At 43.8% G+C, this 16,322-nt stretch overlaps 1 protein-coding gene across 1 annotated transcript in view; it reads right to left on the bottom strand.

The window, feature by feature from the left end:
• Positions 1 to 528: 528 nt before the first annotated feature.
• Positions 529 to 16,322, bottom strand: part of doc2b (double C2-like domains, beta) — a gene marked incomplete at its 3' end in the record, with an annotated part of 377,287 nt that continues 361,493 nt past the window's right edge. The window contains exons 7-10 of the mRNA XM_083636172.1: positions 15,279 to 15,436; positions 9,354 to 9,435; positions 3,700 to 3,796; positions 529 to 665 (exon numbers count right to left, since the gene is read on the bottom strand). Of these exons, the coding sequence (XP_083492298.1) occupies positions 529 to 665; positions 3,700 to 3,796; positions 9,354 to 9,435; positions 15,279 to 15,436 (474 nt within the window). The remainder of the gene's footprint in view (positions 666 to 3,699; positions 3,797 to 9,353; positions 9,436 to 15,278; positions 15,437 to 16,322) is intronic.

Here is a 16,322-nt window from a genome sequence, read left to right as displayed (position 1 = left end):
AACTCAAAACAAGAGTGAATACCAACAGAAGAATATTGCAGGGGATTTTGGCAAAACAAATTGGGGCGCTACCCACACGGTTAGCTGTGTTGCTCATTCCACGAATGCATGATCCTTACAAGTTGTACTTCGTTGTAAAGGTGACTAATCAGGCTTTCCAACAATATAAAATACAATACCAATTGGTATTATTAAAGGGGAGAAATAATCGACCGAAATAACGTTACCGAACTTTTTTTGAGTTTATGTGACGCTGTTGAACACAAACATAAGGTTTTAAGTTTTTTCTGATTTCATCATTTCCTTTATTTTACCAGGTAGATTATTGAGAACACATTCTCTTTTACAATAATGACCTGGCATTTGAAGAAGCCCTATTGAGAGAGGAGATGTTACTAGGGAGGGGTTGCTTGCGGTTGACCTAGGGAGAATCCAGGTCCGGAGAGCTGGGAGAAGTAGCATAGGGAAGGCTGGACTCCTCTGCCACAGCCAGGAAGAGGGCCAACAGAGTGGGCAACAGGAGGGTCTTTAATCGTTGAATGCCGAACCAGGCAATTCATTGGTCAGTGTGTGCCATCGCTCAATTTTCTTGTCCTTGTTTTTGAGGCAGTCAAACCAATGTCTGAGCCTCTCACCATTTGCATTGATGCCCAGGGAAACGCCACCTGTGAGAAGGCACAAGGAGAATATCAGACACACTGCCATCTCCACATCTGTGTTTTACGATGTATCAAATTACAAAATCTGATTGGTCAAATAAGTCATTACATACACAGGATTAGCCCCAGTGAGAAGGTCTCTCTTAACCCAACCGAAAGCAGATGGCCGCCCACCTTGAGCAAGGTCTGCTCTTATTCTTCTTCTAATGGCTTTCCAGCAGACTGGATGCCTTGCGGCACATTGCTGCCTCTCACAGTTGGATGGTCTCACTCTAGACCTGGTTCTTCTTCTTTCAAGTTTCCAGTGTTTCTCACACTTCCTCAATCTTGGCTGTTGTGCCTCGTCTCATGTCCGTCCGCTCCTCATCCCTCCTGAGCAACGCGCCTTCACCTTCGTGAAGGGGTCCTCCATTAATAGAGATTTCAGCCCAGGGGTGGAAGCCATCGTCTCGTTCCCTCTTCCGCTTCTCGTTCTTCTGCCGACTCTTCTTCTTTGGACTTTTATGGCGGTTTGCATCCTTAGCATTACCGCCTCCTTCTGAATTTATCCATCCACTGTTTCCCTACATTCAGTCCCTCTCTGTTGTCCCTTCCCTCTCCTACTGACTCAAGCAGCTCTTATTCTTTTTGGCAGTTGGCATCCTCAATGTTGCATTACCACCCTCTTCTGGATCCATTCATCCACTGTTTCCCTGCTGAGCTCAAGTAGCTCGAGGTTTCTTCTTCGCCTGGAAAGCAGACGAGAGCAGGCGAGCGCAGTCAGGCGAGGCAAGTCGAACACCCCCAACTGCACACTCACTGCTGCTTTTCTTCTTCTACAGTTTTGTTTAACAGCGGTTTGTAAACAAATTAACATGTGCATTAGTGCCACCCACACTCACTGCTCAAATGACCCAGCCCTTCAGATTACTTATTTTTATTTTAATGTAAGCATTACAAGGGGCGGCTGTAGCTCAGGAGGTAGAGCGGGTCGTCCACTAATCGCTTTGGATAAAAGAGGTCGGTGGTTCGATTCCCGGCTCCTCCAGTCTGCATGTCGAAGTGTCCTTGGGCAAGACACTGAACCCCAAATTGCTCCCGTTGGTGTGCCAGCACCCTGCGTGGTAACGTGCCGCCATCGGTGTGTGAATGGGTGAATGTACCTACTGACTGTAAAGCGCTTTGGATAAAAGCGCTATATAAATGCAGGCCATTTACCATTTATCATTACAGGTGGTATTTATGTCAAAGTGACAGCTTGGAATAGATATAAATTGGAAGTTTCTACACTTCACTGTGGGTTTGTAATGCACCTGTGTTGAACCAATGGGCGCTCAGCTTGATGCATCCTCTGTCATCCGCAGTCGGGCGGAGTTGGTGGGGGGCAACTGCGGCGCCTCGCTCCAAATCTGCACCCGTCTCGCTCTCACGAGAGTCCCGTGGCTCAGGCAGAGCAAGTCGGACAACTTTTCTAACCATCATCATTTGCTCATCTCAAACGAGCCTAATATCTTGACCAGTGATGTCATCAGTGATGTCACTTGAGTAATTGTGATGTCATCAGTGATGTCACTCGAGCAACTGTGATTGCCCAACTGTGATGTCACTCAGGCAGTTGTGATGTTATCAGTGATGTCACTCGAGCAACTGTGATGTGCTGATGGGGCACAGTTGCACGATGGTGCCTAGGTGGGTGGGTGGTGTCTGTCTGTCTGTCACGATTTTGGTAGATTTCCATAACTGCACCCATGGCACATCATCTCCACCCTAGGAATCAAGGATGCGTAGCGCGTGAGATTCCTAGAATAAATCAAATTGACTTTGACTATTGAGATTGATGTGCAAGCAGGCATATATTTACTGTTTTCTATGTTGTACGTTCATGAAGCTTATATCGCTGCCTCAACCCTGCTGATGGAAATATTCTCTGCAAAATTTGGGATCAAATTTGTTCAACAGTTGGATTATTATGGTAAAGTTTATCTCCTCACTCCAGAGAAGGTCCATTTGAGGATGGGTTTGAGCCTTATTTTCGCCTTGGTGCAACACACTCAGATTGACACAAGGCACATGGTTCCCAGCGTAGCTCATGGTTTGTTTGTTTTCCAGTCTCCAGCCTTAGGAAGTGCTAGACAGATGGTGGACTCAGATGGAAAGGGGGGGCAACGGTGTTACTGGTGTGGACAAATCATGGACTGTAATAATACGGACGTACTGTAGCTACCGTGACGTCACCCATTGGTTTTCGAACTCCTGTTTTGAAGCCTTGTGTGGCCGTTGCCATCTTGGGGTTCTTGTGCAGCTCGCGTGAGATGGCACAAGATGAGGGGTTTGCCAGAGGCACAGTTCCGCCTGCTATTGGTCCATGATCGGCAAGCTGCGCAATCACTGGAGATGTGACCTGTCATTGAGGAATCAGTCTGAGGCTAATCACTGCTGACCGAAGGCTGTCAAGCGGGAGCCTTCGAGCAGCAAGGGAGGTCAGCGTGTGGGTACGAGGGCCGAGAGGAACGCGGTGGTCGAAGTGGAAAGTGAGGCAGCCGGAGGGAGGAGCATTGCGGAGGGGGTGGACCCCCAAGTCTGGAATTTGTGCAATATTCTGTGAGAGGCAGCAATGTGCCGCAAGGCATCCAGTCTGCCGGAAAGCCATTAGAAGAAGAAGACCTGTCAATGACCCCCCAAAAATGGTCTTATCTTCTATTTTACTCTAAATCGGAAAGAGTTCACGCCCCATACAGATGTTATGAAAGGTGAAATTAGCTATATAGGCCAAAACCGTGTTTTGAACCAGGCTGTATGGTTAATCCTGTTACAAAGTCAAGCATTTTAACATGGGGTGAATGCCTGGGAATGATGTGCATTTGGATACAGCCTCAAGTGGCCATTTGAGGAACCACAGTTTTCTGTATCACTTCCGTGGCTTCCTCTGCCAAAGCCCCAGTTAGCCCACTGGGACAAATATCAGTCAAGCCATTGGGCTCGACCCTCACTGACGAGAAGTGGAGCTGGCGTACTGCACCTGTGCTCACTGATGAGAAGCGGAGCTGGCACCTGTGCTCACCTATGAAATCGTTGGACTTGCCGATGTCGTAGTCCCACACGGTCACCTCCAGGGTCTTTTTAGTGAGGTCTGCATATTTGATGTCATAAGAGAATTCCTGCAGAAAGCACAGCAGGAGTAAAAGATAGAAAAGAGCAGATCCAAGTCCCTCTTATATAATAAAGTCAAAAAGGATTGGTGCAATAGAAGGTTGTGACCATGTACAGTACCTATCACCTCTTTGTAAGCCGTTGCTACATTTTATGCCTCCAAGAGCATAGCCCTGTTTAACAAATTTCAATCTACACAAAGGCTAAAGTGTGGGTTTTAAGCTCTTTAACCTGCTAAATAAATATGTGTTCATTCCTATGGATTAAAGGCTCAACACCTTGAAAGTGTATGCCTCACTACCTCCATAACAAAGAGCACTTTTGCATTGTATTGTGTTTGCATCATCATGAACCCAAATGTAAAGGTGACATTTTATTGCATTTGATTCATATAATTTAGGTGCCTGGATTTTTGTTTTTACATGAGCATTCATGAGCATAAACAAGTGTTTATGTTTATGCTCTATTTCTTGGTGCAGACATTGCACTCTGTCACTGTCTGGGATTAATTCAAATGATAAGACATTATAATTCACTGTACTTTTAGTTGAAATAGAGGTCAGATGTACGTTCAGTCTCTAACTGCACTCCCTTGCATTAATTCAGGACATTTGATTAGTCTCACAAGTATCTTGATTAGATCAAATGTCAAATATACACTACTGAAAAAAGTCGCCACAATCAGCAAAATCCACTATCTACTGAGTGAAACCAGCATTTTTCTCTGTTATCAATTTCCAGCATACAAAGCAAGAGTGAGTATTTACTCTTGCTTTGTGGTTCACTCAGGGTGTGAGGGCTACTTTAATTTAATCAATGCCTTCCTAATAAGGAGGAAGACCCCGCTGCTCATTTCTGACTGAAAGGCCAAGAGGTGATGGATGAATATGTCAGAGGAAAGGTCAAGTGGCCGGGGCCGTCCACTCTGATGCAGTGAACCGGGGGCCCCTGTACCATGACGCACTAATGGCTCATTTCCACCACATGGCACTGTATAGTACGACTCGTCTCAACTCTTACTTGTCTCGACCACTGAGCTATAATAAATATTGAGGGAAGTATCAGCTATTGAAGCCAATATCATCTGATTTGTCGCCGTGGTTGGGAACCCGATTCTGCGCAGTAGATCCGTTGAGTTAGAACCTCTGTGAGGTCCCCGCCCCTCTAAAAGAGCTGATGTTTCTAGATTTGCGCACAGTGCGTTGTGTATTTATATACAGTCTAGCTCTGTAAATATGGCACTTTAAGTTGTAATATTTTTTTGACCGGTGGCAAGCTACAAAAAAGTGAGTCGAGCCGGACGGAGCCGCACCAATACCAGCTATGGAAATGGGCCATAAGGGGCCCGTTCATGCTGTGGGCCCCTGTACCGTCCATGAAGCACTAAGCGGCCTGTTCAGGCTGTGGAATGTTTCTTTGGCATCCTTTAAAACACGGGTCCTCAGGGAGTTTTGAAATGCATTTCTGATGGCATTGGCAACAGAATTTCCACTCTATATGTTGGGTTACAAAAAAGGTGTTGAGCTGGGTACCTGAGTTGCTCTAGCTGGTTTAGATGAGGAAACTAAAAGGAGTAAGAACATTGTATTGTTCAAAAACAGATATAAGAAAACACTAATTGATAAGTACAAAACTGAGGATCACTAAAGTGTAATTTTTTTTTCTTTTGATTTGTTTATAATTTGTTTTTTCTATATTCTATTTTTATTTTAACATTGTAAGAGATTTGTTATGATATTGTGAAGGGGCAGGACTAGATAAGCATTTGCTTCCTTCTGCTCCTTCTCCCTCAATTGTTTTGCTTTTTTGAGGAAATTTGTTAGATTCAAATGTTTATGTTTTGTGTTTTATCCTTTTTATTGTATTTTATATGGTTGATTGTTCGAGAAAAAAATAAACTCAACTCAACTCAACTCAACTCAGCTTGGTTTGGAAAGAAACGACTGTATATCCTGATTGCCAGACCGATTTCAGACCATATTAACATTGGCCTAAAGGTGCAATAATAGGGTTCTTATCGGCCCATAGAGACACTGCATGAAATAGGCCACGCCCATCATGGGGGAAAGCACTCCATTGACTCCCACACACCAGTGTCATTTTCCTTGAATGAAACATAAGTAAAAGCTGTTGTGTCATCAATCATCAATTAAAGTTTTTTGTACTCCCGAGCAAAACAAGGAAGCCATTGAGAATGGCGAGAAGAAAAATGTGGATCTAGCTGTCGAGGAAGTAAGTTGGAGTGTTCATCTTCTTTGTGTGCAACACGCGACCATGCACGCGACATAGGAGAACGCCAGGATTGGGGGGGAGTTTTTGTTTTCACCCGTTTTGGGTGTGGTTTCTGAATGATCATGCGCTCCGCAGTGTCTCTATATAAGAACAAGCTCGAATTCACAATAGCTGTGACCACGTGCAATTTTCCAAAATGCAGGATGGCCGGGGCAGCCCACCCTACTCTGCCTCTGCCACTGTGCATTTGGAAATCCCCCCCCCCCCCTTTAGCCAATTGTCATGAACACAACACACACCTTCACACTTGACATCTATGCCAAATTTCCGCCCTCTGCCCCTGCCATGCTGCATTTCAAAATCCCCCTCTCTTTTAGCAAATAAACACACACAAACACACACAGACACACACACACACACACACACACACACACACACACACACACACACACACACACACACACAAATTTCAGCCTCCTAGGGTGGTGAACTTTTTGTGGATCGATCGACCAACCGACAGAGTGACTTATAGAGCTGCTGGTCACAGCTAAAATAGCATCATATCTGTGTGGGATGATAGGGTTGTTTATCATTACCAATGACTCACCACCTTCCCTACTGGCATTTTCAACTGTGGTGCTACAAGCGGGTGACCAGCATCGCAACACATTTCATCTATGAAAGTTAAACAACTGTTCAAGCCCGAAAAACTATTGCTATTCCAGTATTTAGCATGGTGATATATTCTCTTATCTTCACTACATTGTGTTGGACCTCTGCTCTAGCTTGCTCCTCTCTAATGTGAAAATGTGACTTTTTAGTGTTTATCTTAATTACAGACCATATACTGTGTGTTGCAATTCCTCGGTTAAGTCAAGTCAGATATGATTTAATGGCAATTTAAGCCAAAAGTAATCTGGCTCCATTACCATTTCTATCCATAAAGTGTCTTTTCAAAGGAAATATCGCACAAAGTATTTGAGTGACGAATTTTCCCAGTGTGACATTATAGCAGGGTAAAATCGTATATCAGAAAAATATTTCTCCCGGTTCGGCAAAACTCTGCATTTCAGCATTATTTTCATGCTATACTATTCAGCATCAAAATGTTTGCGAATAAAGATTTGCAGTGGCTGAAAAAATGATATGAGGTCTTCAAAAGTCTTCAAAAAAGTAAACAAAAAAAGTAGGGGAAAAAAATTGCTCAACACATTAAAGGGATAGGCCAAACTTTTTAGAGATTCGCCTATTTGCCATATTGCCGATATTAACACCTTAACTGCCAACGACGAGTGTAGTCGTCAAACACAATCCAGCTGTTCACTGCCAGCGACGACTTGACTCGTCAAAAAAATGATTTTTTTTTTTTTGACCGTGGGATGTGCATCTAACCCTTTTACATCTCTTATATAATTATTGGAGCCACCGAACGTTTACAACCCATTCCACCGACCCACTAAGTGGCAACAGTGCTCTCCTGGCTAGAGGAAGGCAAGCATTTTTTTAACTTGTCACGCCATTCTCACCCCAGCCATTCTCATGAAAATGGATGGGGGAAAACGCTCTCGTTTTCGCGCTGATTGCTGGCGATGCGGGATTGCAAATTTACATAATACATTACAGGTGGAACACACTTTGAAACACGCAGCATAAATATGACCAGAATCGCAAAAGCTTCTCTCAACCAAAACTCCAAGAAGCGAGCGAGTCCATGCCGACTTCCTCAAACAGCGGCCGTGCAGACAGGCACAGGACAGCAGCAAAAGCACTGAGACTGTGACGGCCGCTGCAGCCAAGAAGAACGCCCACGGAGGGAGGAGTTGAAGCAACTCTCCCTCTCGCTCTCTCCCTCTCTCTCTCTCTCTCTCTCGCTCTCTCTCTCTCCCTCCCTCCCTCTCTCTCTCTCTCTCTCTCTCTCTCTCCCTCTCCCCCTCTCACTAGGATTAAACCTAGTGCGTCTCCCTCCCGAGAGGGAGGGAGAGAGAGAGAGAGGGAGGGAGAGCGAGAGGGAGGGAGAGAGAGAGAGAGAGAGAGAGAGAGGGAGGGAGAGCGAGAGGAAGGGAGAGAGAGAGAGAGAGAGAGAGAGAGCGAGAGAGGGAGAGAGAGAGAGAGAGAGCCAAAAATGAATGGTTAAAGTGACATTTCTATCGAATTTCACAAAAAGCCGTTTATCTCTGAATATTTTTTCTGACGCTAAAACCATGCTGTATTCAACTGCTAATGCTTACATAACTACTAACTCTACAAACTAACTCTTTTAGACAGAGAAAGTACACATTCTATTAGTACTTTTGAGATATTGTATGTTCACAAACTCCAAGCAGAAAATAATCCTCGGCTCTTGTAAAATGAGCCACAATCCTCAAAAAACGGCTTGGCAGAAGCTACCTACAGCAAGAAAAAAACGGCTGGCAGTCAATGTGTTAAATGTAGAATGTGGGTGCCTTTCTCTTCAATATAAGTGCAGCACAAACAGTGGTACACTGCTAACTGCTAATAGCTTAGCACTACAATGGCAGTATATGGTACAACTGCCTATCCCCGTTCAGTCGCCCAAAATACACATTCCAACAGCGCCAGAAACACTCACATGTAAATGTTGTGACTCGTGTGCTCAACATGCGATGAAATAATAATCTAAAGTTATGTGAAATGGTCATTTTCGAAACAAAGAGTAACCAAAGTTACTTCCTCGTTTGCCATGAGGCGCATGCGCTGTGTGCAGTCATCAGTACTTTGGTTATTCTTTGTTAGTTTGGTTACTCTTTGTTAGTTCTCGGTGTGTGGATATACTCTGGGGTTTGGACATTATAGCTGTGGGGTTTCATCAAACAGCCCCCCCATATTTACAGCCACTGGTCAGTTTCCAAACCTCCTACCACTTCCTCCGCCCCTCCACTAGTGCAGGACGTCTCCCCTCCCTCCCTGCGCGGCCCTACAGGTCGCTCTCGACCAAGACTTTTTTCAGATCTCGCCCCGTCTTGGTGGAATGAGCTCCCCCCCGCAGCTAGAACGGCCACATCTCTGCCCATATTTAAAAGAAAACTAAAAACACATCTATTTACTATCCACTTTCCTACCTCTCCCTCTTCTGCATCTCTTTGACTCCTGAATTGTTTTATACACTGTAATAATCTGCACTCCTGATCATCCATGCATATTTTTATCATGATCACATATTGTCTGTTTTAATCTATTTTCATTGTTCTGCTATGTTTTATTGTGTGATGTATTTTATCTGTTGTACGTCGCTTTGGATAAAAGCATCTGCTAAATGACAATAAAGTAAAAAAGTAAAGTAAAGGGTTTGGACATTACAGCTGTGGTTTCTACCTCGTTGAACTCAGGGTTGAGCGTCTTCTTTTTCACAGCAGTCTTGTGCTTTGACTTTTTGTTCTCATCGGGCTTCAGGTACCTGTAACCAAGCACACCACAAATAGAAAAGGTACTAAAAAGCTCTGACCTCTGCTATAAATGAAAAGACTTATACCAACACTTAGAAAAAGTTAAAGCATCATCATAATTTAATTCATTAAATGCCTATACAATAATCTAGCAATAATGATAAGTGTAAACAAGGACCACAAAACATTTGGTCTACAATTACATATTACGTTTTTTATCTTACAAGTGACTTCTAGATCACTATTTTAGATATGGTATTGTTTTATCCCCCAGAGGGTGCTGTGGCACTGCCCTACTCTCCATCCACAGCGGTGGGAACTTCAGTCAGCCAGTCATCCACCACAACTAACAATATAAACCGTATTATCTAACACTTAATGGCATCAAGAATGTAATTAAACGAGTTTAATTCTTTGTGTGTTAAGAGACACATAATTAAAGGATTGTGCTCAGGAGATTGTGCTCAGCATGACTGGCACTGAAGGCTTTCTCTGACAGTGTGGCTCACATTATATTATTTTCCACCATACCAGTCTGCACTTGAATTTATTTTTTCTCTAGAAACTGGAGGGACAAACCCCGCCTTTATTTTGTCACAGACGACACACCATGCATGCACACACGTGCACGGCAGCCAGTACACACACATGCAATTGGAGGTGCCGTGAAATTTGTCCTCCGCGTTTGACCCATCCTGGCTTATCCTCCTCCATGGGAGGATGAGCAGGAGCAGCTGCAGTGAAGCACCAGGGTACCAACTTATTCCAACCGCGCTGGTCAGACGATGATCTTCTTAGTGGGGGTCCATATTGATGTTATGGAGGAAACCCCAGGGGAGCATGGGGAGAACATGCAAACTCCACACAGAAACGCCCTTTCGATGAGATAGCCCACCTGGGCACCAGGCACCGAAGGCATGGTGAGACATACCCCCACTGCCAACAGGGGAATCAATGCGGGAATCAAACCCAGGACCTTCTTGCTGTGAGGCGAGAGTGCGAGGTAGGAACGCTACCACTGCGCCACCATGCCCCTCACTTTGCAATATGTAATTTCTTCTCGGTGAAGGCTAATGCCTGGTAATCGCAGAGTTCATCAGCAAAATCTGTGACTTTCTTTTGTAAATTACAGACAATTGGAGGTGGTGATTGTTGCATTGTACTGTGCAGATCTTGCTTTCAAAAGGGAAACTTTCTCCAAAACCTTATTCTCAATTCTTGTCGATTGTCGTTTCACAGATTTGCGGTCAGCCTAATATGAAGTGAGGCAAGGTTGTTTTCTTTTTTCACACCATACTATATATTATACTTTCTAAATGTGACTTATTTTTCATACTACTGTCTTTTTAATGACCATGAACTATTTTTTACGATGTCTGCAAAGCATGTTGTGATATGCTCTTGCTCTATACCATTTGATTTGATTTTGATTTGACGAGGTGATGAGGCAGGAAGGAAGACAAACTGTGTCTGGCACTCCCTACAAGACACTAATAATATACCATTTAATTTTATCAAATGTAGGATGTGAGTTAACAATGTAGGTTTGTATCATTTTCATTTTACATTGACTACAATGCATGAGTCAGTGGTGAAAATAGATTGGAATTCTTAGTGCTGTTGTTGTTCTGTGTGTGCGTGCGTGCGTGCGTGCGTGTGTGTGTGCGTGTGTGTGTGAGAGAGATGGCTGGACCTCTGTTTTTATTACGATGCCTTCACAAACGATGCAAAACCCCACTTATATCCAGCCCTGCGTATTGGTGGTTGTGAAGTTCCGCTATTCATTTTTTGGCAAAGACATTTCTATCAGTTGTAGGGAATAACCCAAATTTTGGTGAGGTGTATACTTCAATCTAGTCTAGTGAGCAATTACAGTAGCAGAGCTTTTCCCCCCCATTTTGCATGCTCATTGGAGCCACACAGACTCCAATCTCCCAAGGTAACATGGAGACTAAAAGGGGTCTAAGTGGGTTATTTTTCACAATGTTACCTGGGGGGGGGGGGGGGGGGGGGTCCTCAGGTTGTTGTTGATGAGGGTATTGCAGGGAACCTAATTGTTTACATGTAATGGGACTACTGACCCTTGGGCAAAACAAGCTAAGAGCGACAGTCAGGGATGCAAAAGACACTATTGACCAATTCAATTATCTATTTCACTGCGTAAATAAATGGCTGTAATTTTGCAGTATTACCATTATTACAGTGTATAGTCACTAGACGCTGGCTGCTGAAAGGAGAGAAATCACACAGCCCTGTCTCTCTGACAGAGCATACATTTCCTGTATTCCCCCTCCCATGAGCCAGGCAGTAAATCTATTATCTGTCTGCGTGTCCTTCAGGCTTCTCAGCCTCAAACCTGTTAGAAAATTGTTGCCAGCCCCGGTCTCTCTTTTGTTCTCGGGGTGTGCTCGCCGGAGTCGCAAATTAATTGCACTTTCATTGCTCAGCCAGATGAAAGACCTGGGAAATGTTCAGGTGTGATAAATAGGACTCTCCTTCAAATTGCAGCCCCTCCGGAAGGCCTCTCGCACTGTGTCTCTTTCACGCTGCTGATAATCACAGGGAGTCGCTCTACCTTTTTTCCTGCTCAAATATTACCGCTGCCAGTTAATCCCTTTCGGCACTTCTACAGTTGGTTGAGTTTGAAGAAGCCCAGCCTAATCATGACGAGCCTCCAGTGTATTAAAGAGAAATGCAATCAATTGACAGGGGAAGTACAACACATGTTAACTTGATATATCAAATTTGGCTTTCTTGTGATCAGGATTTAACACAAGACAATGAAAGATGGTTTTCTCAAGATCCCAACTTGATAGGTAAGTGGTTTTGATTAGGTCACCAGCTGTCACAAGCTCAAGCTCTTTATTGAGACGATGCTCTTTTCTTGAAGTAAGTTGGTGGTTAAACACAGTGGCAGTCAATGAAGTTTGGTTTCAGTGTCGGTGACATTACTAGCTCTGTGCACACCCGTGGCTGCTCATGCGTTTTCACATTACTCCAGTTATCTCGGAAATACAGCTTAATTTTCTCATTATCTCGAGATAACAAAATGGTTTTGCCAATGTTTGTCCCATTGCTGCTGCCATCAGAGGCAAGCAAGCCTGATAGTGGAGCCAAAGTGCAGCCAGACTAAAGTGGAACTGTCAATGACAGAAGGAGAGATCATGATGTTTTTATGATTATTATTTTCTGATTTCCCCCCCATTTTCTCCCGAATTATTTGGCCACTTTCCCCCTGCTGCTCCGGTCGCTGCTCCACCCTCTGCCGATCTGGGGAGAGCCATAGACTAGCACCATGCTTCCATGCCGGCAGGACGTAGCACGTGGGAGGATCACGCTATTCCCACCAGTTCCCTTCTGCCCCAAACAGGTGCCCCGACCAACCAGAGGAGGCGCTAGTGCAGGATTGATCAACGCATCAGATTTTACGTGTTGGAACTGCATTATGTTTATGGAATCTCACAATTGTTTGATTTTTTTCTTCCCTAGTGTATTCTATTACTATTTGCAGTTAATACCACCCAATTTTCCGACAGGGATCAATAACGTTTCATCACTATTCCATCCACTATTATTACTTTCTAGTAGAGGTCGACCAATTAATCGGATTGGCCGATTAATCGTCGCCGATACCATGTTTTACAAACTATCGTTATGGCTCCGATAGTGGCCGTTGCCTGAGCAGCCTCTGCCGGCCACGGAAGGACGCACATCACCGTTCTGCATGGAGGCTCCAAACACAAAGTCAAGGTAATGTCATTGTTGTGTACCTGAGATAATTTCACCTATATTTAAATGAAGTTAACTTTAAGACAGCCTTATTAGTAAATTGTGGGCAAGATAAGGTTTTTGTTCATCGTATGGCAGTATTAATGCAGACTGAAGAAGACTTATTCTAGCATTAGACTGAAAGAAGCTGCTTTACCGAACGCAGGCAGCCATGCTGTCTTGACTGTGTTTTGCTAGCGCGAGCATGCTGCTGCGGTGAAGGGGGAGGGAGAGGCCAGTTTACGTTATTTAGACAGACTTTTAATTACGCTTTTCAATGTAGACTACATCAGATAACGTTATATGCTCTCTGTGTTTTGCTAGCGCAAGCATGCTGCTGAGGTGGGGGCGGCAGTTTACCTTAGACAGACTTAAAGGAGAATTTCGTTTTTTTTTAACCTGGACCCCTCTCCTCACATTAATTATGATCTGACAACTCACCCAGTGATCTCTGCAGCGTTTCTGGCCGTCCTAGCGTTGTTTTGAGATCAATACTCTCCAATCCAGTCGTAAAATAGAGCTCCGTGGGGGCCAAGTGGCAGCCTGTCTTTCCTGCATCTAAATAGCCAGTTTTATTCCCGTTTTCGCCACATATCGTCATAATCTCATCCCTCAACAACCACCAGACTGATATTTCCTCCCGGGCTGTTTCCTGGAGTCTCCCAGGGATCAAATTACCTCATTCGTGATCTCGGTCACCAAGTCTCGTCAAGTCCGATACTTTCCTGCCGGCTGGCCAACTGTATTGATCTCAAAACAACGCTAGGACGGCCAGAAACGCTGCGGGGATCACTGGGTGAGTCGTCAGATCATAATTAATGTGAGGAGAGGGGTCCAGGTTAAAAAAAACGGAAATTCTCCTTTAATTACGTTTTTGAATGTAGGCTATATCAGATAACATTATGTTTTCAGAAAGCAGTTCGCTCAATGGAAAAGCCTTCAATGCAGTGCATTCGATTCAACTAAAACTTGCAATCTGCCAAATATTGAGCCCCGTAGGAAAACCCATTTAACTTTTACTTTACTCACCAATTTGCTTTCCCTTCCAAATAATCCAGCGACGTAACGTAAATCCATTCACGAAAACAATAAGCACTCCCAGGAATATGCATGGACGATAAAAGTGAAACGTTACGTGCAGTAACCATAGAGACTGTGGCAGTAAATCGCTCATTATAACATCCATGTAACGTTAATCCACGGTGTCCTGTTCTGTCATGAATGCTATAATCCACCAAATCACACGATGTTTTGTCATCAAGTCTTTAATTCACCGTCACACTTTAGGACATTCTCTTAATACATTCCAAAACGGAGTGTGTGAAAAGTAGTTGTCTTCTTTTTTGTGTTTGTGATGAAAACAAAGTAGGCCTAGTCGCTGTAACCACAGACCTTTTATTGCAAAGTTTTAACAGCACACAGCCAATCCGCCATTTCGGAGAGACAAGGCTATGCTTCTGCCTGAGCAAGGAGGCGTTTTTCAGGCCAAAATGTCCGCAGTGCTATTTTCAAAAAGGCATTGTCGCTCTTGCCTTCTCAATCATCTTTGCTGTTACATGCTGCACGCTGCTGGGTTTGTTTGTTTTCTTCCCCAGTGACCCCACGTGACTGATGTTGACTGATAAATGACATTAGGAAGTTTCTGTGACGACAATGATCATTTGTTAACTTTAGCCTATCTGAGGGGTTTTTATTTGAACAACAATCTTAAGAAAACAACTCCACTATCACCCCCCCCCCCCCCCCCATATTAAAGACCAAGTTAAATCGTGAATATAGAAACATACACAATTATGTTAGTTTAATATATTTTTATCCGTTTTATTTTTATACAGTAATTTATATATTTATTTTATTGAGGTATTTATACGGGGTATGATATTGGCTGATTAATTGGCTATCGGCTTTTTCCTGCTCCAAACTATCATTATTCTATCGGTATCTGCCTTTTCCACTATCGGTCAACCTCTACTTTCTAGCCATGAGAAAAAAATGACAAAGAACTTCTATCACTGCAGAGTACAGCTGCTGCTCTTTGATGTAATGATTGCTGTGTTTGTGTGTATTAGTGTCTTTTCGCACTCACGTTTTGACATAGGGGTCGGAGAAACCGTTGGCATCCATGGCGGCGAGGTGAGCGCAGCGTACGATGCCCACTACCAGGCAGGACTTCAGGGAGTTGTATTTGAGGGAGATCATGATACGTCCCCGCTCTTCCAGGGACTTGTCTTCTGTCTTGTTGACCTGTAGTGGTGAAGAGGTCATGCAGGGTATAAGACTAAAGGGCAGTTTATGGTACAGCGATGGTCGCCACCGACCATGATCGTATTCTATCATCGATGTCCATTAAATCGCTGTACTATAAACTGCCCTTAAGAACTCATCACCATCTCTCTCAACTCTCAACTCTGCCAATGAGATTATTGGATCATCGATCATTGATTGTGAGCCATCATTGATTGTGTACTTGTTCAGAGTTGTTCTGAGATTGACACAAAAGCGCTACAGTTGTTGCTAGCCTAAAGCAGCATGTCCTCAAATCTGTAGCCAGTCATTAAGTAGCATTGGCCATTGATAAAATTAACTTTCAAAACAGAACAGGACATAAGGCTTCGAGCAGCACCACTTTTCCTGTGTGAGATAAGCAAAATAAATCTTGCCCAAAAATGACTAACAATTTGAAATGTCACATTTATTTTTGCTTGAAATCATTCACACTACCAGTACCACCCAACAGCAGGCTTGGTATTTTGGGGAAAGAAACAGGACAGTCTTGACTAATTAATAACTTGACTAATTTCTGAGAAAAATAAATTTAGTTTTGATTGACACTGTATCTGTTTTTATGTCCCCAATGGAGAAAGACATTTATTCGATTTTCACCAACACTGAAGATTTCTTTCAAGGTTTTACATTGTTCATATTTAAACTCAAGCTAGTAAATCAATCAATCAATCAATCACCAGCCGTTTCTTTTCACCTGACAGTGAGGTGTTTCACCGGCAGGACGTAGCGCTTTGGGAGGATCATGCTATTCACCCCAGTCCCAGAGGAGGCACTAGTGCAGTGACCAGGACTCAGCCTACCGGCTTCCCACCCGCAGACATGGCCAATTGTGTCTGTGGGAATG

The sequence above is a fragment of the Poromitra crassiceps genome, assembly GCF_964638095.1.
Source record: "Poromitra crassiceps genome assembly, chromosome: 1".
Classification (NCBI taxonomy): domain Eukaryota; kingdom Metazoa; phylum Chordata; class Actinopteri; order Beryciformes; family Melamphaidae; genus Poromitra; species Poromitra crassiceps.
This window is presented reverse-complemented; position numbering and strand designations above follow the sequence as displayed.